This window comes from Mustelus asterias, chromosome 1 (genome assembly GCF_964213995.1).
Source record: "Mustelus asterias chromosome 1, sMusAst1.hap1.1, whole genome shotgun sequence".
In the NCBI taxonomy this organism is placed as follows: Eukaryota; Metazoa; Chordata; class Chondrichthyes; order Carcharhiniformes; family Triakidae; genus Mustelus; species Mustelus asterias.
This window is the reverse complement of record NC_135801.1, coordinates 4406741-4432976: the sequence shown is the minus strand read 5'-3', so window position 1 is coordinate 4432976 and position 26236 is coordinate 4406741. Positions and strand designations below refer to the sequence as shown.

At 48.2% G+C, this 26236-nt stretch overlaps 2 protein-coding genes across 2 annotated transcripts in view; both read right to left on the bottom strand.

Annotated features, from left to right (window-relative positions):
* LOC144488755 (dnaJ homolog subfamily B member 14-like) overlaps positions 1-16004 on the bottom strand; it is a 43459-nt gene extending 27455 nt beyond the window's left edge. Inside the window, exon 1 of the mRNA XM_078206885.1 lies at positions 15660-16004. Coding sequence (XP_078063011.1) covers positions 15660-15792 — 133 coding nt within the window. The 5' untranslated portion in view covers positions 15793-16004. The remainder of the gene's footprint in view (positions 1-15659) is intronic.
* A 7355-nt stretch (positions 16005-23359) lies between these two features.
* On the bottom strand, positions 23360-25603 carry LOC144496424 (histone H2A.Z). The gene is made up of 5 exons (XM_078217390.1): positions 25485-25603; positions 25269-25346; positions 24934-25047; positions 23949-24078; positions 23360-23844 (listed from the first exon to the last, which is right to left on the bottom strand). Exons 1-5 carry the CDS (start codon positions 25485-25487, stop codon positions 23783-23785), a joined length of 387 nt encoding a protein of 128 aa, XP_078073516.1. The 5' UTR covers positions 25488-25603; the 3' UTR covers positions 23360-23782.
* Positions 25604-26236: the final 633 nt, after the last annotated feature.

Here is a 26236-nt window from a genome sequence, read left to right as displayed (position 1 = left end):
TCGCAGTTTCTGAACAGGTTTAATACAGCATTGTCTTTACCAATTCCCATTACAAATTGGATGGTCACACACACCACTGTGTCCTGGGAGCGGAGATGAAAGGTTCGCTCTTGATAAATAATTATTAAGATGGAGAAATGTTGGGGGCGTACTCCCCTGCCCTTCTTCCAAAATTTATCATGGAGCCTTTAACATCCACCTGGTTGGGGGGGTGGTTCTTGGCTTCAGAATATCATCCAAGTGGACGGTGCAGAATTCGCTCAGCACGGCACCAGGTGTGTCAGCCTAGATTGTGGGCTCAGCACGACAGCACAGTGGTTAGCACTGCCGCCTCACAGTGCCAGGGACCAGGGTTCAATTCCCGGGGGCACGGTGGCACAGTGGTTAGCACTGCCGCCTCACAGCGTCAGGGGCCCGGGTTCAATTCCCGGCTTGGGTCATTGCCTGTGTGGAGTTTGCATATTCTCCCCGTGTCTGCATGGGTTTCCTTCAATTTCCTCCCACATTCTGAAAGACGTGCTGGTTAGGTGGATTGTCCATGCTAAATTCTCCCTCAGTGTAACCCGAACAGGCACCGGAGTGTGGCGACTAGGAGATTTTCACAGTAACTTCATTGCAGTGTTAATGCAAGCCTTACTTGTGGCACTAGTAATAAATAAGGTCTCCTGAGTAGCGGCTTGAATCCACAACCCTCTAAGTCCGAGGAGAGAGCTGCACAGATATCCAAGGGGCCGGGAGGGGGGGATAATTGGGCGAGAGGGAGAGGTCATTGGGCGAGAGGGGGAAAACAAACGTCACCTCTGTGCAGGGACCCACTCAGCACTGTCAGAGCGAGAAGAGTTCCACTGGCGAGGGTCAGGCACCTCTACACAATGCTCATTTCTCTCCCAATGAACTCAGCGGAAAGTCTCGGTGCGCTGTTACCCACTGGAGTCTTCACCCTCAGTGAAACAGAAACCGAATCGACCACAACACTTGCCAGTTCGTTAATGCATCCACCCATTAATTCTTAATGCTGACACTAATTCTCCAATAAAGGACTAATCTTTTCTTTACACAGAGGTTTCAATTATATTTTTAATCCTTGGACGAATAAGCCATCTGTCTGTTCGGATTCCCCTCCCCCTCTGATGTAGTTCTGCTATTGTATCACTGATAGGAAGACATATCAAACTAACAGCACACAAACAGACCCCAATTTAGCCCAAGTGCCCATCTGTGCTTATATCATAGAATCACTAGTGCAGGTGGTGGGCACTCGGCCCATCGAGTCTGCACCGACCACAGTCCCTCTCAGGCCCTAGCCCCATAACCCCATGTATTTGCTCCTCTAAATCACATAGCCTGCAAGTCTTGGGACATTAAGGGGCAATTTAGCATGGCCAATCGACCTTACATCTTTGGACTGTGGGAGGAAACCGGAGCACCCGGAAGAGACCCACGCAGACACTGGGAGAATGTGCAAATGCCACACAGACAGTGACCCAAGCCGGGAATCGAACCCGGATCCCTGGCGCTGTGAGGCTGCAGTGCTAACCACTGTGCTACCGTGCCGCCCAATATGTAACACAAACCTCCTTCCACCTTATCAGCATATTCCTCTATTCCTCTCGCCCTCGTGTTTATCCAGCTCCCCCTTAAAAGCATCTGTACTATTCATCGCAGTCACTCGCCGCGGGTCCCAAGCTCCCACCATGGGAGTGGGAGCAAATTCCACATTCTCCCTGTGGGAGCGAGTCCCACATTCTCCCCACTCCCTGTGGGAGCGAGTCCCACATTCTCCCCACTCCCTGTGGGAGCGAGTCCCACATTGTCCCCACTCCCTGTGGGAGCGAGTCCCACATTGTCCCCACTCCCTGTGGGAGCGAGTCCCACATTGTCCCCACTCCCTGGGTAAAGAAATGAAACAAAGGCTGAGAAGAGATTTGAAAGGTATGTTTAAAATCGGGGGGGGGGGGCTAGATACAAGTTACAAAGAGAAACTGTTCCCATTGGCAATCAGGTTGAGAACTCGAGATCCCGAATTTCAGCTGATTTACAAAAAAATCAAAGGCGACTGGGGGAAATTTTTTTTAAAAAGAACGCAGCGAGTGGTTAGGATCTGGAATGCACTGTCTGAGAGTGTGGTGGGGACAGACTCACGCAGCGAGTGGTTAGGATCTGGAATGTACTGTCTGAGAGTGTGGTGGAGACAGATTCACACAGCGAGTGGTTAGGATCAGGAATGTACTGTCGGAGAGTGTGGTGGAGACAGATTCACACAGCGAGTGGTTAGGATCTGGAATGTACTGTCGGAGAGTGTGGTGGAGACAGATTCACACAGTGAGTGGTTAGGATCTGGAATGTACTGTCTGAGAGTGTGGTGGAGACAGATTCACACAGTGAGTGGTTAGGATCTGGAATGTACTGTCGGAGAGTGTGGTGGAGACAGATTCACACAGCGAGTGGTTACGATCTGGAACGCACTGTCTGAGAGTGTGAGGAATGTAGATTCAATTGTGAATTTCAAAGGGGAACTGGAGAACCAGCGGATGGGAATAGAAGTTGCAACATTACGGGGAAAGCACAAGAGTGACCACGAAGTCGCTCCTGTAGGGGCTAGCATACACACAACGGACCAAAGAACAAAGAATACAGCACAGGAACAGGCCCTTCGGCCCTCCAAGCCCGCGCCGCTCCCTGGTCCAAACTAGACCATTCTTTTGTATCCCTCCATTCCCACTCTGTTCATGTGGCTATCTAGATAAGTCTTAAACGTTCCCAGTGTGTCCGCCTCCACCACCTTGCCCGGCAGCGCATTCCAGGCCCCCCACCACCCTCTGTGTAAAATACGTCCTTCTGATATCCGTGTTAAACCTCCCCCCCCCCCTCACCTTGAATCTATGACCCCTCGTGAACGTCACCACCGACCTGGGAAAAAGCTTCCCACCGTTCACCCTATCTATGCCTTTCATAATTTTATACACCTCTATTAGGTCACCCCTCATCCTCCGTCTTTCCAGTGAGAACAACCCCAGTTTACCCAATCTCTCCTCATACCTAAGCCCTTCCATACCAGGCAACATCCTGGTAAACCTCCTCTGCACTCTCTCCAAAGCCTCCACGTCCTTCTGGTAGTGTGGCAACCAGAACTGGGCGCAGTATTCCAAATGCGGCCGAACCAACGTTCTATACAACTGCAACATCAGACCCCAACTTTTATACTCTATGCCCCGTCCTATAAAGGCAAGCATGCCATATGCCTTCTTCACCACCTGTGACGTCACCTTCAAGGATCTGTGGACTAGCACACCCAGGTCCCTCTGCGTATCTACACCCTTTATGGTTCTGCCATTTATCGTATAGCTCCCTCCTATGTTAGTACTACCAAAATGCATCACTTCGCATCTATCTGAATTGAACTCCATCTGCCATTTCTTTGCCCAAATTTCCAGCCTATCTATATCCTTCTGTAGCCTCTGACAATGTTCTTCACTATCTGCAAGTCCAGCCATTTTCGTGTCGTCCGCAAACTTACTGATCACCCCAGTTACACCTTCTTCCAGATCGTTTATATAAATCACAAACAGCAGAGGTCCCAATACAGAGCGGAACACCACTAGTCACAGGCATCCAGCCAGAAAAAGACCCTTCCACTACCACCCTCTGTCTTCTGTGACCAAGATGTGGAGATGCCGGCGTTGGACTGGGGTAAACACAGTAAGAAGTTTAACAACACCAGGTTAATACACATCTTTACACATCTTTTTAACCTGTCTTGATGCTCTCTCCACTCCCATTGTTTTGTTTCTTAAAGACTGGATTAGTTGTAAGTATTCGCATTCCAACCATTATTCATGTAAATTGAGTCTGTGTCTTATAAGTTCTGTTTGTGAACAGAATTCCCACTCACCTGAAGAAGGGGCTCAGAGCCTCGAAAGCTTGTGTGGCTTTTGCTACCAAATAAACCTGTTGGACTTTAACCTGGTGTTGTTAAACTTATTCTGTGACCAAGCCAGTTCTCCACCCATCTAGCCACCTCCCCCTTTATCCCATGAGATCCAACCTTTTTCACCAGCCTACCATGAGGGACTTTGTCAAATGCTTTACTAAAGTCCATATAGACGACATCCACGGCCCTTCCCTCGTCAACCATTCTAGTCACTTCTTCAAAAACCTCCACCAGGTTAGTGAGGCATGATCTCCCTCTCACAAAACCATGCTGACTATCGTTAATGAGTTTATTCCTTTCTAAATGCGCATACATCCTATCTCTAAGAATCCTCTCCAACAACTTCCCGACCACGGACGTCAAGCTCACCGGCCTATAATTACCCGGGTTATCCTTCCTACCCTTCTTAAAAAGCGGGACCACATTAGCTATCCTCCAATCCTCTGGGACCTCACCTGTGTCCAGTGACGAGACAAAGATTTGCATCAGAGGCCCAGCGATTTCATCTCTCGTTTCCCTGAGCAGCCTTGGATAGATTCCATCAGGCCCTGTGGATTTGTCAGTCTTTATATTCCCTAAAAAACCTAACACTTCCTCCCTGGTAATGGAGATTTTCTCTAATGGGTCAACACTCCCCTCCGAGACACTCCCAGTCAACACATCCCTCTCCTTTGTGAATACCGACGCAAAGTATTCATTTAGGATTTCCCCTACTTCTTTGGGCTCGAAGCATAATTCCCCACTTTTGTCCCTGAGAGGTCTGATTTTTTTCCCTGACAACCCTTTTGTTCCTAACGTATGAATAAAATGCCTTGGGATTCTCCTTAATCCTGTCTGCCAAGGACATTTCGTGACCCCTTTTTGCCCTTCTAATTCCTCGTTTGAGTTCTTTCCTACTTTCTTTGTATTCCTCCAGAGCTCCCTCCGTTTTTAGCTGCCTGGACCTAACGTACGCCTCTCTTTTCTTTTTGACCAATCCCTCAATTTCCCTGGTTATCCACGGTTCTCGAATCCTACCCTTCCTATCCTTTTTTACAGGCACATGCCTATCCTGCAGCCCTAACAACTGTTCCTTAAAAGACTCCCACATGCCAGATGTGGATTTACCCTCAAACAGCCTCTCCCAATCAAGAGCTGCCAATTTCTGCCGAATTCCACTAAAGTTAGCCTTCCCCCAATCCAACACCTTATCCTTGGGACACCACTCGACCCAATGGCCTCCTTCTGTTCTGTACTGTAATTATTCTACATTTCAAGATGTCTTGTGTGATATAAATCTCGATACACCACTCTCAATGGCTGGATTCTGTGTCAAGGAGACATTTTAAACGCATCCTCCCATAGCCCAGCTAAAGTGAAAGCATTGTTTGCAACTTTCCCGGACAGTAATACTAATTAAAGAGTTCGCTATCATTAACCTGATCTTTTCAGGAAGTTTTATATCGTTTTCCACATTAATCACTTCCCCCACATTTGCAGATGTTGAATGAATTCTCTGTTGTGAGCTCTTGGCCACAGTGGTCATGTCAACCCTCAGGCTGTGATATTGTCCGTGCCATTCTTTAACACTGCGGCAGTTAATATCGGACTCGTTATTCGTACAGAAATAGCAAACACATCATGCTGCCTCCCAACAGTGTTCACTTTGCTCAACTCTGATCAATATAACCTCCTGTTGGGAAGTGGCCCTGGAGTTTCCCATGAGACATTTATTCAAGGTTCACACTGGGGTGGGTGCTCATCAACCTTTCTGCTTAGCTTCGTGGCAATTTGCTGTTCACTCATTCACTTCCAAACCCACGGCCTCTACCACCCAGAACAACAAGGGAACACCACCACCTGGAATCATAGAATCCCTGCAGTGCAGACAGAGGCCATTCAGCCCATCAAGTCTGCACTGACTCTCCTAAAGAGCATCTTAGGCAGGTCCACATTCCCGCCCTATCCCCGCACATTTACCACGTCGACTCCACATAACCTACACATCTTGGGACAGTAAGGGTCAATTTAGCCTGGCCAGTGCACCTAACCTGTCCATCTTTAGACTGTGCGAAGAAATTGGAGCACCCGGAGGAAACCCACGCAGACACGGGGAGAATGTGCAAACTCCACACAGACAGTGACCCGAAGCCAGAACTGAACCTGGGTCCCTGGCGCTGTGAGGCAGCAGTGCTAACCACTGTGCCACCCTCTAGGTTCCCCTCCAAGTCACTCACCATTCTGACTGGGAAATATATTGCTGTTCCTTCACTGTCGTTGGGTCAAAATCCTGGAGTTCCATCCCTAACAGCACTGTGGGTGTACCCACACCACACGCTGCCGCAGTTTTAGAAGGCAGCTCACCACCATCTTCTTGAGGATAATTAGGGATGGGCAATAAATGCTGATGTGGAGATGCCGGCGTTGGACTGGGGTAAACACAGTAAGAAGTTTAACAACACCAGGTTAAAGTCCAACAGGTTTATTTGGTAGCAAAAGCCACACGAGCTTTCGGAGCCTTAAGCCCCTTCTTCAGGTGAGTGGGAATTCTGTTCACAAACAGGGCATATAAAGACACAAACTCAATTTACAGAATAATGGTTGGAATGCGAATACTTACAGCTAATCAAGTCTTTAAGATACAAACAATGTGAGTGGAGAGAGCATCAAGACAGGTTAGAGATGTGTATTGTCTCCAGACAAGACAGCCAGTGAAATTCTGCAGGTCCAGGCAGGCTGTGGGGATTACAGATAGTGTGACATGAACCCAATATCCCGGTTGAGGCCGTCCTCGTGTGTGCGGAACTTGGCTATCAGTTTCTGCTCAGCGACTCTGCGCCGTTGTGTGTCGTGAAGGCCGCCTTGGAGAACGCTTACCCGAATATCAGAGGCCGAATGCCCGTGACTGCTGAAGTGCTCCCCCACAGGAAGAGAACAGTCTTGCCTGGTGATTGTCGAGCGGTGTTCATTCATCCGTTGCCGCAGCGTCTGCATTGTTTCCCAATGTACCATGCCTCGAACATGAAGACGAACATCTCACCAAGTCCATCCCCACACCCCTACTTCTTACCTTCAAACAACCGCACAACCTCAAACAGACCATTGTCCGCAGCAAACTACCCAGCCTTCAGGAGAACAGTGACCACGACACCACACAACCCTGCCACAGCAACCGCTGCAAGACGTGCCGGATCATCAACACAGATGCCATCATCTCACGTGAGAACACCATCCACCAGGTACACGGTACCTACTCTTGCAACTCGGCCAACATTGTCTACCTGATACGCTGCAGGAAAGGATGTCCCGAGGCATGGTACATTGGGGAAACCATGCAAACGCTACGACAACGGATGAATGAACACCACTCGACAATCACCAGGCAAGACTGTTCTCTTCCTGTTGGGGAGCACTTCAGCGGTCACGGGCATTCGGCCTCTGATCTTCGGGTAAGCGTTCTCCAAGGCGGCCTTCACGACACACGACGGCGCAGAGTCGCTGAGCAGAAACTGATAGCCAAGTTCTGCACACACGAGGACGGCCTCAACCGGGATATTGGGTTCATGTCACACTATCTGTAATCCCCACAGCCTGCCTGGACCAGCAGAGTTTCACGGGCTGTCTTGTCTGGAGACAATACACATCTTTTTAGCCTGTCTTGATGCTCTCTCCACTCACATTGTTTGTATCTTAAAGACTTGATTAGCTGTAAGTATTCGCATTCCAACCATTATTCTGTAAATTGAGTCTGTGTCTTTATATGCCCTGTTTGTGAACAGAATTCCCACTCACCTGAAGAAGGGGCTTAAGGCTCCGAAAGCTTGTGTGGCTTTTGCTACCAAATAAACCTGTTGGACTTTAACCTGGTGTTGTTAAACTTCTTACAGTAAATGCTGGCCACCCAGCAACGCCCATGTCTCACAGAAGAAAAACTCGGTCTAAGAAAACCAATCAACAATCATGCTGCACAGAGCAGTCACACAGCTGGGCGATTACAAGATATAAAAAAAGAATCTGCATTTCTATAGCACCTTTCACATCCCAGGACATCCTAAAGTGCTTTGAAACTAATGAAATACTTTTTAAAATGTAGTCACTGTTGTAACATTAAAAATTTGCCAGCCAATCTGCACTCTGCAAGCTCCCATAGACAGACATATGATGATGGTTGGATAAACTAATTGATTAAGTGATACTGGGCAGCAAGCAGAACTCCCCCGAAAGCCTCAAGAATCTTTCACATCGCCCTGGGAAGGCAGACAGGGTCCTTGGTCTCACGTCTCGGCAGCCCCGACAGTGCGGCACTCCCCCGGCACCCCCGACAGTGCGGCACTCCCTTCGGCACCCCCGACAGTGCGGCACTCCCCTCGGCAGCCCCGACAGTGCGGCACTCCCCTCGGCAGCCCCGACAGTGCGGCACTCCCCTCGGCACCCCCGACAGTGCGGCACTCCCCTCGGCACCCCCGACAGTGCGGCACTCCCCTCGGCACCCCCGACAGTGCGGCACTCCCCTCGGCACCCCCGACAGTGCGGCACTCCCCTCGGCACCCCCGACAGTGCGGCACTCCCCTCGGCACCCCCGACAGTGCGGCACTCCCCTCGGCACCCCCGACAGTGCGGCACTCCCCTCGGCACCCCCGACAGTGCGGCACTCCCCTCGGCACCCCCGACAGTGCGGCACTCCCCTCGGCACCCCCGACAGTGCGGCACTCCCCTCGGCACCCCCGACAGTGCGGCACTCCTTTCGGCACCCCCGACAGTGCGGCACTCCCTTCGGCACCCCCGACAGTGCGGCACTCCCTTCGGCACCCCCGACAGTGCGGCACTCCCTTCGGCACCCCCGACAGTGCGGCACTCCCTTCGGCACCCCCGACAGTGCGGCACTCCCTTCGGCACCCCCGACAGTGCGGCACTCCCTTCGGCACCCCCGACAGTGCGGCACTCCCTTCGGCACCCCCGACAGTGCGGCACTCCCTTCGGCACCCCCGACAGTGCGGCACTCCCCCGGCACCCCCGACAGTGCGGCACTCCCTTCGGCATTCACAGTATCAGTCTGGCCAACTTGGTCAAGTCTCTGGGCTGACTCGAGCTCAGGACCTTCTAACGGGGATGAGAGTGCTACCCACTCAGCCACGGCAGAGCATCTCACCGGTTCCCAACTTCAGCCATCTCCCCAGAGCAATAGTTCTCATAAGGAGTCCACACTTACAATTCCAGTAGCGAGCTCCTTTTACCATACAGGTTTGAAATAAATTTAATGTACTCATCCAATGCTAGATTACACAGGAGTTTAAAACTGTGTACAGGATAAAACTTGCACTTAAAGCTGAATGAGTATGCAAGGATGCAATTCTGCACAAATTATCAAAGTGAAAAATTGTTTGCAAGAAATTTCTTATTCATTGGCTTGTTACTAATACAAAATTTAAAGTGACAAGTTTGAAGGGAAAATTTTGAATATTCCAACATAACCTGGGAGAGTTCACATCTTTGTTTGCATCTGAAGTCATGGATGACTGACAGCGATAATAATGCATCAATATAGAAAATACAGATGGGGAGGGAGGGAGCCTTCAAGCCTGGAGATAAGGGGAGGTGAATGAGGCATTTTGGATGATTGAAAATGGGGAGATGTGTGCGCGCGGCGACAGAAGCAGAAAGGACATTAAAAAACTTGCAATCGCTTTTCAACAACTGGGGGCAACAGTTCCATTTGGAACTGAGGAAAACACAGTTGTGTGTGTCCCTGTGCACCACAGGAGCTGCGGCCCTGGGGACCACAGCTGATGATCTGCGTCAGGCTCCCATTAATCAGCAACATCCCAAGCTGCTGATCAAAACAGCTCCGAACGCCAGCTAAAAACAACAGAAAAAAATAATGGCCCACGGAATTCGACCAGAACACAGCAGCGAATGAGAAACACTCGCTCCGAGAGTCTTGGCACAGAAAAAGGGCATCATGTCTGCACCAGATAAACAAATAGAAGCCAGGCGCTCATTTTAATTCCATTTTCCAGCACCCGCTTCACACCCGGGCAGCTTCCAGCACCGGGTTCAGATCCAGATACTTTTCAAACTGAGTTCAGCGCTTTTGCCTCAAGCACCAATTCAGGCCGTGAATTCTAGATGCCAACCACCCTCTGGGTGAATTTTATTTTCCTTTAAGTCATAGAATAGAATCACAGAATCCCTACAGTGCAGAGAGAGGCCATTTGGCCCATCGAGTCTGCATCAAATCACCAACAGAGCATCACACACAGGCCCTTTCCCATCACCCCACGTATTTACCCCGCTAGTCCTGCTAAACTACACATCTTGGGACTAAGGTGAAATTTACCATGGTCAATCCACCTAACTTGTACATCTTTGGAGTGTGGGAGGAAACCGGAGCACCCGGAGGAAACCCACGCAGACACGGAGTCTTACATTAACACTGCAATGAAGTTACTGTGAAAAACCCCTAGTCACCACACTCCGGCGCCTGTTCGGGTACACTGAGGGAGAATTTAGCACGCACAATGCATCTAACCAGCACGTCTTTCAGACTGTGGGAGGAAACCAGAGCACCCGGAGGAAACCCACGCGGACACAGGGAGAACGTGCAAACTCCACACAGACAGTGACCCAAGCCGGGAATCGAACCCAGGTCCCTGGCGCTGTGAGGCAGCAGTGCTAACCACTCTGCTGCCCTAATCTTTCTACCAATTATCTTAAGTCTATGCCTCCTGATAATTGACCCCTCAACTCGGGGAAATGGGTCCTTTTTTGCCTCCCCTATCTGGACTGCTTATAATTTTGTACTCCCCTGAAACACGGAAACAGGCCATTCGGTCCATCTAGTCTCTGCTGGTGTTTATGCTCCACAGGAATCTCCCTTCCCAAAATCTGCTGCCCTAAACCCATCCTTCCATCCCATTCTCCGTCATGTTCTTGCCCAACTTCCCTTAAATGCAGCTAAGCTAGGGTTGGCTGGGATCCATGGCTGGATTCCCAGGGATTGAGGGGCACAGATTGGAAATCCCTGCTCTCCAACAGGCAGCAGATGAGTCACATACACTGGTACTGATCAAAATAAGAAGACCCACCTGGTTATTCCTGTCAGTGAGGAACGGGAAGATAGCAAAATAATTATTTTGTCTTAAGAAAAGAATGATTCTATTGTATTTATGGTACCACAGTACCTCCTGAAGGGGAGGCTGATCTGGGTTACTTCCTTGTAAGGTAGCACTGGATCAGAGACAGGCCCGGATTACCATTCTCCAGACTGTATACACCCCCTACCCCACCCCCACACACCCCTTCATATCCTCTATTTCCAAAATCAGCCTCACAGAGTGTTCAAGTGCTGGGTTTTTGTATAATGAATAAAAGTTTATTTATTGGTATCACAAGGAGGCTGACATTAACACTGCAATGAAGTTACTGTGAAAATCCCCTAGTCGCCACACTCTGGTGCCTGTTCGGGTACACTGAAGGAGAATTTAGCATCTAACGATGCATCTAACCAGCACGTCTTTCAGACTGCGGGAGGAAACCGGAGCACCCGCAGGAAACCCACACAGACACGGGGAGAAGGTGCAGACTCCGCACAGACAGTGACCCAAGCCGGGAATGGAACCCGGGTCCCTGGTGCTGTGAGGCAGCAGCGCTAACCACCGTGCCACCGTGTCACCCTACTTTGTAGGGGGCTGAGGTTACCATGGCAGCTTCTCACACTGTATTTAGAACAATGGTTAAGAAAGGTTTGGAAATTCTATCCCACTGACTGGAATCAATCCCTTATTAAATCGCTGGGTGTGGATTATTTTCCAATTGTCCCATTTAATGTTTAAACAGAACTATGCCAGGCCTGTAAAATATCATTGTTAGATTGAATGCAGAGCACAGAAAAGGCCATTCCATCCCACCAGTCTATACTCCATTATGAACCTTCTCCTATCCCTCATCACCTCACCCCATCAGCATACCCTTCTATTCCTTGCTCTCCCATGTAGTTAGTTGCCCCTCGACTAATGACTTAATTCTGAAACCACCTACATCACTCTGACACAATGTAGGACTTTATATATTTTAGAAATTGGTACTTTCAAAATCTTCTGAACCTTTCATCCAATTTACAAGATTCGCTGCTGTACAACAACAACTTGCATTTGCATAGTGCCCTTAACAAAGTAAGATGTCCCAAGACGCTTTATAGAGATGTTCCGAACAAAATATGGCACCTAGCTATGTTTAAAAAAAACACATTACAGGACAGACGGTATCAGCTTGTCAAAGGACATAGGTTCAAGGTAAGTGGTGGTAAACCTGCGGCCCAGGAGTCACATACGACCCATCTGGGGTCTGAGTGCGGCCCAGGAGACATTTTGTGGACTGTCACCCACGCGCGGAGTTGTCACGTTCCGCTGATGTCCACCTGTGGAGTTTTGTTCTACCGGCACTGAGGTGATTCGTACGTAAAGCAAAGGCAAGCGAAGCGAGGTGCGTGCTGAATGCTCCCAACATTAACTGTGAGAGCCGTGCGCTCCCTGTGTCCCCAAAGTGTAAATATTCCTTTTGTTTCTACCATTTGAAGTTGATGACAGCTCTATTAATATATAAATGATGAAGCATTTTCTATAACTCGATATGGAATATTCGGCGTGTATTAAATGTGTTTAATCTTATTCACAGGGTCATGGTCAGTGAACAAGCCCGATTTCAATCTTGTGGCCCACTGAGATGAAGGAGGGCCACTTGTGCGGCCCACTCACTAGCCCAGGTTGCCCACCACAGTTCTAGGGAGGAGGGGGTGGTGCAGAGGAGGTTCAGGAGGGAATTCTACGGCATTAGGGCCACGGCAAACTGAAGGCACAGCCACCAACGAGGAGTTAGCCACTACAAAAGTGAGAGAAAGTAAGATTTTGCAGACAGACAAGTTGCTTTCTAAGAAAAAAGAAAATATTGCAGACGTCAAAGATCTGAAGTAAAAGCAGAAAGTGCTGGATAAACTCAGCAGGTCTGGCAGCACCTGTGGAGTGAGAAACTGGAGTGCAATATCTGAGAATCTCCCAAAGATGATTTTTAGAATATTCTAGAGATTTTGAAAAATTGTCGATTTATATTCTACCTGCACACCGGAGCAAATGGATGGAATTTAGTGACTTTTAAGGTACGTCTTGACAAATACATGAATAGGATGAGAAGAGAGAGATATGATCCCCGGAAAGGAAGGGGGTTTTAGTTCAGTCGGGCAGCATGGTCAGTGCAGGGTTGGAGGGCCCAAGGCCTGTTCCTGTGCTATAATTTTCTTTGTTCTTTGGAAATGATGTTTTCCCTCTGTCACAGCATCGCTGAGTTTCAAACATCAAAACTAACTGGTAGCCATGTAAATAACATTGCCTCAGTGCCAGGAACGGTGCATTGGAGATCTTGCGTGCTTAGTGTACGACCAGTGAATCAAAGCAAGTTTGGTTTGCATATTTGCTAACACACAGTGACTTTCAGAAGGTCACCTTCACAATTCTACACTTTTGCGGGATTTTCGTCTCTGACATCACAAGCTAGGCATGACGTTCAGAGGAACTGGAATCCTTCATTCTGCACAAAACATCTTGTCCCACACTTGCCCTTCGTTAACATACAAGGCTCACTTCACTGGCTAGTGTACTTCTTGGAGGTTGCCACTTCTTAAAAAGCCATGGCATCTCCGTGGAGAAATATATAGAGATATATTTGCCGAGTCTACAAAGGTTACATCAGGCACATGGATTCTTTTGAAATCACTGCAGGGAGTGAAATGACTTTTCACCAACAAGTATCTATGATGTGGAGTTGCCGGTGTTGGACTGGGGTAGGCACAGTAAGTAGTCTCACAACACCAGGTTAAAGTCCAACAGATTTATTTGGTAGCATGAGTAGAATGTTCTCTTCCTGTCGGGGAACACTTCAGCAGTCAAGGGCATTCAGCCTCTGATCTTCGGGTAAGTGTTCTCCAAGGCGGCCTTCATGACACACCACAATGCCAGAATCTCCGAGCAGAGACTGATAACCAAGTTCCGCACACATGAGGACGGCCTCAACTGGGATCTTGGGTTTATGTCGCACTATCTGTAACCCCCACCACTTGCCTGAGCTTGCAAAATCTCACTAACTGTCCTGGCTGGAGACAATTCACATCTCTTTAACCTGTGCTTAACCTTCGCTCCACTCGCATTGTCTGCACCTGTAAAGACTTGATTACCTTTTAAGACTCGCATTCCAACCATTATCTTGTAATTGAGTTTGTGTCTATATATGCCCTGTTTGTGAAACAAATCCTGCTTCACCTGATGAAGGAGCAGCGCTCCGAAAGCTCGTGCTACCAAATAAACTTGTTGGACTTTAGCCTGGTGTTGTGACACTACTTACTGTATAAGTATCTAGGTAGATGGGGTGCTGAGTTGGCGGGAGCAGTGTACAGATGCGCTGACCAAGGGGGACACACGATTATACCACGACAGAAAATCCAAATTTTTTTTTAAACGAATGGACAATGTTACCAAAATGAAATTTCTGTATGAATAACAAAGTGAAACTGATAAGAGGGTGTGGCATTGCAATACTGTCCCTGGACTAGTCATCCAGAGACTCAAGGGGGACCTGGGTTCAAATCCCACTATGGTAGATGGAATTTTCATTTTTTTTAAAAATCTGGGATTAAAAGTCTAAGGATGACCATGAAAACTATCGATTTGTCGTACAAACCCATCTGGTTCAGCTCAGACAAGGAGTCATCCAGACTCCAAATGTTGGCTCTATTCTCTCCTCACAGATGCTGTCAGACCTGCTGAGATTTTCCAGCATGTACCAACCGACTCAAGAACAGCTTCTTCCTGCTGTCATCAGACTTTTGAATGGATCTACCTCGCATTAAGTTGTTCCTTCTCTACATCCTAGCTATGACTGTAACACTACCTTCTGCACCCTCTCATTTCCTTCTCCCCTATGTAACATAGAAGTTAGGGTCAGGAGGAGGCCATTTGGCCCTTTGAGCCAACTCCGCCATTCATCACAATCATGGCTGATCGTCCAATTTGATTCCATTCACCCCAAGTGCTATATCCAGCCACCTCTTGAATATAGATACTCTATGAACGGTATGCTTTGTCTATATAAGCACACAAGGAACAATATTTTCACTGTATCCCAATGCATGAGACAATAAATCAAATCATTTTCCAATTTGGTTCACTAATGACCTTTAGGGAAGGAAATCTGCCATCCTTACTCGGTCTGGCCTACATGTGACTCCAGAGCCATAACAATGTGGTTGAAACTTAACCACCCTCTGAAATGGCTGAGCGAGACACTCAGTTCGAGGGGCAATTAAGGATGGGTAACAAATGCTGGTCTTGCCAGCAACACCCACACCCCATGAAAAAGAATTAAAAGCATATTAGGCCAGTTAAACTGTGAAGAAAAAAATGCACAAGTGCTAAATTCATCTGATGGGCCTAAAACGAGCAGAAACTGGCACATAGCATGTTGCAACACACACAGAGGGAGAGGTGACGGTGCAAAGTACAGCGAGAACCCTTTGATTGACAGCTGAGCCGGGCCCGGGGCTCCGGGTTTGATTGACAGCTGATCCCGGGGATTCAGTGTTGCAATCGCAGTTGTTACATTGCAAAGCAGAGGCGGTATGTCTGGGAATCGCTCCCCCAGCCCCGGCCGCTCTCATTCTGCAGCACCACCCCCCCCCCCCTTCCCTTCCCCCGGGCAGCCTCACCTCTCGCCTCCGCAGAGGGGTACAGCTTCTCCGCCTTGTGCAGGAACTTGAGCGCCTTGCCCGGCTCCCCATCCTGCAACGCTCTCCTGGCGATCTGTAAACACTTGTCCGCCTCGTCCCTATTTCCCTCCATGGTTCCTCTGCCTCCACCCCCTCTTCCTCTCTGCAGCCGGCCACTCAAACCAGGAAATGAGCAGATTCCACACCCCGCAGCATCAGCCAGGAGAGCCTCACCCCCCCTCCAGCCAGGGGGCTGCAAACCCCAAGCACAGCACCCACACCGCTCATACACCCCCCACCCAAATATTGCTGCAGCACCCTTCCATTGCAAAATTTAATAACACTTTATTGATGGCGAAATGTAAGTTAGGAATCGCTGACTCTCGCTCTGGCTTGCTGCACCAATCAGAAACAGCTCTTCCAGATTCATTTTTTAGACCCGCCTCAATAACAACATCAACTTGCATTTATATAGTGCCTGGTCAGGCAGCAATGACCCGAAGGTACTGCATAGCAACATTTGCAAAACAAGGTTTGCCACTGATGGATACGTTAGAGCAGATAATCAAAAGCTTGATCAGAGGTAAATCTTAAAAATTTGATTTGATTTATTATTGTCACATGTATTAGTACACCGTGAAAAGTATTGTTTCTTGCGACAAAGCATACCGTTCATAGAGTAATAAGGGAGAAGGAAAGAGAGTGCAGAATGTAGTGTTACAGTAAAGGGTAAAGATCAACTTAAAATAAGGTAGGTCCATTCAAAAAGTCTTATGGTGGCAGTGTTAAACAGTTAATGAAGTTGGAGTGATTTGATTTGATTGAGGGGCAGCACGGTGGCGCAGTGGTTAGCACTGCTGACTCTCAGCGCCAGGGACCCGGGTTTGATTCCTGGTTTGGGTCACTGTCTGTGTGGAGCTTGCCCATTCTCCCTGTGTCCACGTGGATTTCCTCCAGGTGCTCCGGTTTCCTACCACAGTCTAAAGATGTGCAGATTAGGTGGGTTGGCCGTGCTAAATTGACCCTTGGAGTCAGGCGCACTAGACTAGCTAGGGTTATGGGTATCAGGCCTGGGTGGGATTGTGGTCGGTGCAGACTTGATGGGCCGAATGACCACCTCCTGCACTGTAGGGATTCTATGATTATTGTCACATGTATTGGGATACAATGAAAAGTATTGTTTCTTGCACGTTATACAGACAAAGCATACCATTCACAGAGGAGAGAGTATTAAGGATGTTTTAAAGAGGAGGGAGAGGGGTTGAGAGGTTTATTTGACTTGATTTACTATTGTCACATGTATTAACATACAGTGAAAAGTATTATTTCTTGCACACGACACAGACAAAACATGCCGTTCATAGAGAAGGAAACGAGAGAGTGCGGAATGTAGTGTTACAGTCATAGCTAGGGTGTAGAGAAAGATCAACTTAATGCAAGGTAAGTCCATTCAAAAGTCTGACGGCAGTAGGGAAGAAGCTGTTCTTGAGTTGGTTGGTACGTGACCTCAGACTCTTGTATCTTTTTCCCGAAGGAAGAAAATGAAAGAGAGAATGTCCGGGGTGCGTGGGGTCCTTAATTATGCTGGCTGCTTTGCTGAAGCAGCGGGCAGTGTGGACAGAGTCAATGGACGGGAGGCTGGTTTGCGTGATGGATTGGGTTACATTCACGACCTTTTGTAATTCCTTGTGGTCTTGGGCAGAGCAGGAGCCATACCAAGCTGTGATACAACCAGAAAACATTCTTTCTATGGTGCATCTGTAAATGTTGATGTGAGTCATAGTTGACATGCCAAATTTTCTTAGTCTTATGAGAAAGTAGAGGCGTTGGTGGGTTTTCTTAACTATAGTGTCGGCATGGGGGGACCAGGACAGGTTGTTGGTGATCTGCACGCCTAAAAACTTGAAGCTCTCAAGCCTTTGTACTTCATCCCCATTGATGTAGACAGGGGCATGTTCTCCTTTACGCTTCCTGAAGTCGATGACAATCTCCTTCGTTTTGTTGACATTGAGGGAGGGATTATTGTTGCTGAACCAGTTCACCAGATTCTCTATCTCATTCCTGTGCTCTGTCTCGTCATTGTTTGAGATCCGACCCACTACGGTGGTGTCGTCAGCAAACTTGAAAATCGAATTGGAGGGGAATTTGGCCACACAGTCATAGGTGTATAAGGAGTATAGTAGGGGGCTGAGAACACAGCCTTGTGGGGCATCGGTGTTGAGGATGATCGTGGAGTGTTATTGTGGCCTATCCTTACTGATTGTGGTCTGTGAGTTAGGAAGTTCAGGATCCAGTCGCAGAGAGAGGTGCCGAGGCCCAGGCCACGGAGTTTGGAGATGAGTTTCGTGGAAATAATAGTGTTGAAGGTTGAGCTGTGGTCAATAAATAGGAGGAAATAGGCGGGGCTCAAGTATAGAATCACCAAAGTGCAGAAAGAGGCCATTTGGCCCATCAAGTCTGCACCTACAACAATTTACCCTGCTAGTTTAGGGAGGGAATTCAAAAGTTTGGGATTTTTTTTGCAGCTAAAGGCAGGGCTACCAATGGTGGAGCGATTAAAATCTGGGATACTTTAGCCCAGAATAGTAGGAGCGCAGATATCTCAGGGGGGTTGTGGGACTGGACGATATTACACAGATTGGAAAGGGAGAGGCCATGGAAGGATCTGACAGTAAGGGTGAGAATTGTAAAGTCAAGGCATTGGTTAACCGAGAACCACTGTTAGGTCAGTGAATACAGGTGATGGGTGAACAGGACTTGGTGCTGGTCAGGATTTCGAGTACAGGAGCAGGGATGTCTTGCTGCAGTTATACAGGGTCTTGGAGAGGCTATGCCTGGAATATTGTGTGCCGTTTAGGTCTCCTTAACTGAGGAAGAATGTTCTTTCTATGGAGGGAGTACAGCAAAGGTTTACTAGACTGATTCCTGGGATGGCAGGAATCAAGTATAGAATCACCAAAGTGCAGAAAGAGGCCATTTGGCCCATCGAACCTGCACCGACAACAATCCCATCCAGGCTCTATCCCTGTAACCCTAAATATTTACCCTGCTAGTCCCCCCCTGACACTAAGGGGCAACTTAGCATGGCTAATCAACCTAACCGGCACATCGTTGAACTGTGGGAGGAAACCGGAGCACCTGGAGGAAACCCATGCAGACACGGGGAGGACGTGCAAACTCCACACAGTCACCCGAGGCCAGAATTGAACCCGGGTTCCTGGCGCTGTGAGGCAGCAGTGCTAACCACTTAGCCACCGTGCCATTCACGGTGAGGAGATTGAGTCGGTTATTATTCACTGGAGTTCAGAAGAATGGGGGGGGGGGGAGAATCTCACAGAAATGTATAAAATTCTAACAGGGTAGATGCAGGAAGGATGTTCCCGATGGTGGGGGTGTCCAAAACCATGGGTTACAGTCTGAGGGTACAAGGCTAACTTTTCAGGACAGAAGTGTGGAGAAATTTCTTCACCCAGAGAGTGGTCAGCCTGTGGAATTCACAACCACAGAAAGTAGTTGAGGCCAAAATATTGTATGTTTTCAAGAGGTTAGATATAGCACTTGGGGGCGAGGAGTGTCAAAAGATTGGGGGCGGGGGGGGGACACACATGAGGGAGGTGGGATCAGGCTGTTGAGTTGGACGATCAGCCATGATCATAATGAATGGTGGAGCCAGCTTGAACGTCCAAATGGCCTCCTCCTATTTTCTATGTTTTTAAGAACACGGGCAGCAGTTTTTTGGATGGCTTCAGGTTTACAGAAGTCCAGCTAGAAGTGCATTGGAATAGCAAAGTCCTGAGATAACAAAGGCATAATTGAGGTTTTCTGCATATGAGCTGGGACAGGAGCAGAGCAACAGGGTGATGTTAATAGGCGGTTTTAGTGATAGCACGACTGTGAGAATCAGGTCAAATATAGCACTAAAACAGTCAGCGTGAAAGGTGATCACAACCCGAAATGTTAACTCTCTCCACAGTGACTGACTGACCTGAGTATTTCCAGCATTCTTTGTTTCTATATCGGGGGCATGAGGTCAGTAACGGAGCTTTTATTTGAAAGAAACTCTTGCTCATCCAGTATTGCATGTTGGGAAGAGAGAATTGCAGAGGTGGTGATGAGGCAGAGGCGAGTGCTAAAAGCGTACCATGAAGTTGTGTTTTTGAATGGTAATATTGCTGGGTCAGGTAGACCACAGTAAGAAGTCTCACAACACCAGGTTAAAGTCCAACAGGTTTATTTGGTAGCAAATACCATAAGCTTTCGGAGCGCTGCTCATTCGTCAGATGGAGTGGAAATGTGCTCTCAAACAGGGCACAGAGACACAGAATCAAGTTACAGAATACGGATTAGAATGCGAATCCCTACAGCCAGCCAGGTCTTAAAGGTACAGACAATGTGGGTGGAGGGAGCATTAAAGAATCTTGCAGAATCTCACTAGCTGTTCTATCTGGAGACAATACACATCTCTTTAACCTTTGTTTAATGCTCCCTCCACCCACATTGTCTGTATCTTTAAGATCTGGTTGGTTGTGGGGATTCGCATTCTAATCAGTATTCTGTAACTTGATTTTGTGTCTCTGTGCCCTGTTTGAGAGCACATTTCCACTCCATCTGACGAAGGAGCAGCGCTCCGAAAGCTTATGGTATTTGCGACCAAATAAACCTGTTGGGACTTTAACCTGGTGTTGTGAGACTTCTGTGTTCACCCCAGTCCAACGCCGGCATCTCCACATCAGGTAGACCACACAGGCAAGGGTAGTTGATTTCCTTCCCTGAAGGACATTGGTAAAGCAGCTTAGTTTTTATCATAATGGGGTAGTTTCTTGCAGGTGGCCACCATTATAAGTGGTATTATCTGTAGTATTTCATCAAATTTAAATTCCCCAGCTGTTGTGATGGAATTCGATTGAACGCATGGCGTGAGATTATTAATTCAAGTCTCTGCCTGAATATAGCCCAGTAGCAAAACCGCTGTGGTACCATTCCCGAATTAAAATACTTTCTAATGAAGTTCAATCTTGACGTTGTTGTAAACTTGACGCATCTTGTTCTTCACATGGTAATCTTGTGCCTTGAGATTGTCCCCTTGAAAGTATTGTTTTAAACGTTCTTTGATCTGGCAGTGTTCATAACCCTTTCGGCCCTTCAAGCCTGCTCCACCATTCAGTAAGGAATTCATCACCTGATGGAGTAGCGCTCCGAAAGCTCGTGCTACCAATGTAGGACTTTAACCTGGTGTTGAGACTTCTTACTGTGCCATTCAGTATCATAGTTGGGCTGATTAGGGGCTCAACTACTTTGTCTGATCCTCATGACCCTCGACTCCCTTGTCTAACAAAATCCAATGACCTATGCTTTCTGGGGAAGAGAATTCTACAGACTAATGACCCTCAAGAAATTACACATCAAAATGGAGACCTTATTCACAAACTGTGTCTCCTGCAACCAGCCCAGGCTGTGTAACCATCAATAGCCATTGAAGGAATGGTCTCAACTGGCTGCCAATAAATCAATTTTTCTTAATTCTCATGAGATTTCAAGCTTTTGATACACAAGGCATTATGTGGGGGATGGTGAGGGGCAAGTACAGGATGAGAAATAGTGAAAAACAAAACCACAAGTAGTTGAAATTTAGTGAAGTAGCAAGAAATTGTCTCCCTGGTAACCAAAGGCCATAGGTATAAAATTATTAAAAGAAAAAAAATTCTCAATCTTAATGCACAACTTGAAAGGATGTTTAAAGTCAGATATCACAGTAGGGTCTCCTCAAAGGCAATTGGACATGGAGGAACTCATTTGCAGAGACAGAGCTGGCACAAGCATGATGGGCTGAATAGACTTCCTCCATTCACCAAGTTTTTATAGATGTATAAGGTCATGTAGGAGCATTAAGTCATACATTGAGAATGTTATTTGAGAATGCATTGTCTAATGTGCTCACTGCCTGGCCTCTGATTAACTGGTTCGTGTTGATGGCTGCTCTAAACATCACAAAACAATGTAGAAGAAACAACATTCCTCCATGACAGGACATCCAGTGGTCTCACTGGAACGTTTTAGTAAAAGCAAAACTGCAGATGCCGTAATCTAAAACAAAAAAAAGCTGGAAAATCTCAGCAGGTCTGACAGCATCTGTGGGGAAAGAATAGAGCCAATGTTGCAAGTCTGGATGACCCTTCATCAGTGAAGTTTTAGTAAGTGTGGACCAGGAATGGCCCAACCAATGCCCCTGTATCTGAATAAATCATAGAATTCCTATAGCGCAGGAGGCCATTTGGCTCATCGAGCCTGCACGGACCACAATCCCATCCAGGCCCTATTCCCGTAAACCCACGTTTACCCTGCTAATCCCTGATACCGAGGGGCAATTTAGTATGGCCAATCAACCTAACCCACACATCTTTGGACTGTGAGGAAACTGGAGCACCTGGAGGAAACCCAAGCAGACATGGGGAGAATGTGCAAACTCTAGTCACCCGAGGCTGGAATCAAACCTGGAATCCTGACACAGACAGCAGTGCTAACCACTGCCCAGTATTAGATAGGGTTAACAGGCCATTCTGCAACATAGATGTCATGATGGGCAATTCTGAGCCCCCACACCATCTGCAGGAATGGCGACACTTGCTCAAAATCCAAAAAGTGCAATTCGTGTCCAAGTTCCAATCTTCTCAGCCCCTCACCAGTGGAGTGGTATGAAACATGCCACTGCACTGCGGAAGTTCAGAGCAGAAAACTCATTTTAATACATTAGCAAGCAATCTGGGACTTCCCCTTCAGATATTCTGGTACCTATGGTCACCCGATTCTGTCCTGAGGGTCTCCCTGGCGGTTGTAAAAAGTATAGCCCAGACATGGGGAGAATGTGCAAACTGCACATTGACACTGACCCAAGGCCAGAATTGAACCTAGGTCCCTGGTGCTTTGAAGCAGTGCTGCCATATGTATTATGTACCATCCAAGTGTATAAGCATCACTCCTCCAGAATTGGGGGTTGTAAAATTACATGTATGCAGTATCCACAAGTGCTCCGGGGAGAAATTTTCATAAGGCTGATACACAACTCCCACAGCTCACTATAAAGTATGTTTAAGGATGTGCTGAGATGGAGTTACAGGGAAAGGGCAGGAAAGTGGAAAGTCAATGCTATTGAATGGCAGAGCAGGGTGTCAAGGGGCTGAATGGCCTTGCCACAATGAGTGCCTCAGGTGGAGGGACTTGGGGGTTAATTCAGGCACATACAATAATGTGCTGTTGTTCCAACAATGGTAATTCTGTTAGTGTAGCCACTAGCCTGGTTATAAAACAATCACTAATGTCCTGCTGCAGCTCCGCCAATAACAAATGGAAAAAGGGAATCTTCACTGATCAGGGCTGGTATCAGCCAACAAACTAATAGCTTGTCAGACAGGAGCTGCAACTCACTGCTGCTGTCAGAGACAAACACTAAGCAGCAACTAATTCAGTAGCTCAGAAATCAAACCATCTTTTCCCCCTATACAAGCTAGGAAAGGGTCACATCACGGACACCTGGCAAAGCAGGCAGGTGCACTGTCCAACTTCACTGCAGTGTTTGTCAATGCATCAGACATGCCTATCCAATCAAACAGGAACCATCCAGGCTAAGGTGGGGCTGTTGGTCAAACTGCCTCAGCAGCAAGAGAATGGTTCAATCCTCCTTCAAAGACATCACAAGCCACAGGTATTTTAATACACATTTTATTGAAAACTTTACCCACCAGTAGACAGTCAGAACAAACCATCTAGATTTAAATCCACTCCAAAAATAAAGTTATACCAGCAATGAGCTCATCCTGCATTTAAAACATTACAATAGGGCTGTTAAAAGAGTAACCAGGAAATGACTCCAGGTCACTAGATACAGTTCCACCATAGAAGATATGGTCCCAGATTTGGCTTTTCCAGACCAGTGCACAAGATTATTGAATTTACTTTAAAAAGTCCCCCCTTCCCCTGAATACTATCGAGATAAAAAATGTTTTTCTATGCAATCACATTTTCAGAAGTCCAGTGTCTTTTCAGCCACATCCTCCAAAAATTCTACAGCTGATTAATTGGAGATGGAGTCCTGAGATAACAAACCTAAAAGTTGGGAGCATCCATCCTCAAACAGTCTTCTGTTGTCCCTTTTTGCCAATTAGGGATTTGTGAATGTGAGGAATGACACCTGAGAATAAAAAAGAGCAACAAAGTCAGCAGGGGACATCACAGCAAAGACAGGCGAGGGAACAGGGGGACCTATAAGCACAGCCAAATATACAAGACACTCACCACCACCAGCAATGGTAGCTTTGATTAAGGAATCCAATTCTTCATCTCCTCGAATGGCAAGCTGCAAGTGGCGAGGGGTAATACGCTTCACCTTCAAGTCTTTGGAAGCATTTCCTGCAAGCTCCAGTACCTGGCAGGAAGATAAAGTATTGAAAAACTGCCAAGCACAACCAGCTAGTGTTTCAAGTGTGGAAGTTTGAGTTCAGAAGCCTAAGAATTGAAGAGCTCTTGACAGAAGGATACAACAGCAGAGACATCCATTTCCTCTGATGCCAATGGCCTATTGCTAGACTATCAATCCAGAAGCTACTGATCTGGGGACATAGGTTTGAATCCCACCACAAGCAGATAAATATCAGGAAAGAATAATCTCCTAACTCATGTGGCTGTGGAAATGACCCCACATGATCAAACAAGGGATGGACAATAAACACAGCCAACCAGTGACACCCAAGTCTCACAAATGAATAAAAACTAAAACGGTGGTGGGTTGGCAGAGTCCAGAACAAGAGGTATCAGCCCAGAAAAGCCTAGCTTTAGATTAGGTTAGGAAAAATCTCAAGCAAGACTGGGAGAGAATAGGGAAGCCTTCCAAAGGAAAGACAATTAAAAAACAAACTATAAGGATGTTAGGTAAAGCAGTTAAAAGTCAGGGGATACAGCTTGGCAATCCAAATGCAAGGCTTTTGCTGGAAAATAAAATGGACAAGTTGGCCAAAGCTAATTAAAATGAACTGGGAGGGGGAATATTGCAAGAGCCTCGCCAATGCAGAAAGGAAAGGCTTCTCTGCCCAGGACTGAAGGCCAGGATCCCAGAGCAAAACAGCAGCAACCCACCCCGGAACCAACATCACCCGGAACGCTGTGACCGGGCCCATTCTCACCCGGAACCCCTGCGACCAACCCCCACCCATCCACCCGGAAACTTTCCCACCCGGAACGTTCAGCGACGGACCAGCCTCGGCCTCAGGCACCCCCCCCTCACCTCGGCAGTCAGGTACTCCAGGATGGCCGCGCTGTAAACGGCCGCCGTGGCACCCACCCGGCCGTGGCTGGTGGTCCTCGACTTCAGGTGCCGGTGGATTCGACCGACCGGGAACTGCGGGGGGGGGGGGGGGGGGGGAGAAGGAAAAAAAAAGAGAGAAGTGTGACGAGAAACAATAAATCAATCCGGGAGGGAGCCCGCCGCAGCCGTTAGTGGGAGAGGGTAAAAACAATCGTGTGTGAGCGGCGCCCGCCCGCCCGCCTGCTCCAGCCCGCGCGCGCGGGCGGCTTCACCCTGCAGCCCCCGCTCGCGCCGAGCTCCCGGCACCCACTCACCTGCAGCCCGGCTCGCTGCGAGCGCGAAACCGCTTTCGTCTTCGCCTTCCCGGAGTCTTTACCCGCTTTACCGCCAGCCTGTCAGGAAAATATCAGCCGCAAAACAAAAAAAATTAATGAATAAAAAAAAACCCCAAACAAATCGGTAAGTGCATGAAACAGTTAAAAGAGTTAATTTCAGCCGGTGCAGCGTGCCCGCTGAGGCGCCCTCCTCACCATCGCCTCGTGTCCTGTGCTTGTGCAGCCTCCTCCGCTCCCTTTCTCTTTTCAAACGGCTCTGCGCTCCCGCCCCGGCCCGCCTCCTATTTATAGCCTGGCCCGGGACCACATCCGGTTCCCCCTGGCGGCGGAGCGGCTGCGCCATTGTTGGCGGAAGGTCCAATCAGATCAGCGGGGGGGGGCGGGGCGTGTGACGCACGGACGCCGGATTGCACGTGCTGATATGCGCGCGCAACCCCCCCTGGGTACCACCTTGGAATGCAAGCTGCATGGGGTCTACTGAGAGCAAGATTCCCCCTGCAGCAGTCTGCATGCTCCCATTGCAAAAACTAACCCCAGCAAGGTAACTGGGATGAGATAATTACCATTACAGCCAGAGGAGCGATGGTTTACCAGTCTGATTCCTGGGATGGCAGGTTAAAGTTTATTTATTTTGTCGCGAGTAGGCTGACATTAACACTGCAATGAAGTTACTCTGAAAATCCCCTAGTCACCACACTCTGGCCCCTGTTCCGGTGCACTGAGGGAGAATTTAGCGCAGCCAGTGCCTCCTAACCGGCACGTCTTTCAGACTGTGGGAGTAAAAACCGGAGCACCCGGAGGAAACCCATGCAGACACGGGGAGAACATGCAAACTCGACACAGACAGTGACCCAAGATGGGAATCAAACCCGGGTCCCTGGCGCGGTGAGGCAGCAGTGCTAACCACGGTGTGCCAGCGTGCCACTACAGGTCTTTCATATGAGGAG

Bases quoted from the DNA above. Each gene is read 5' to 3' on its own strand.
- LOC144496424 (XM_078217390.1), bottom strand. The intron at 24,079-24,933 runs GTGAGGGGGGGG...TCTTCCTGCCAG, and splicing joins TGGAGTACCTGACTGCCGAG to GTACTGGAGCTTGCAGGAAA. The intron at 23,845-23,948 runs GTGAGTGTCTTG...TTTTATTCTCAG, and splicing joins AGCTACCATTGCTGGTGGTG to GTGTCATTCCTCACATTCAC.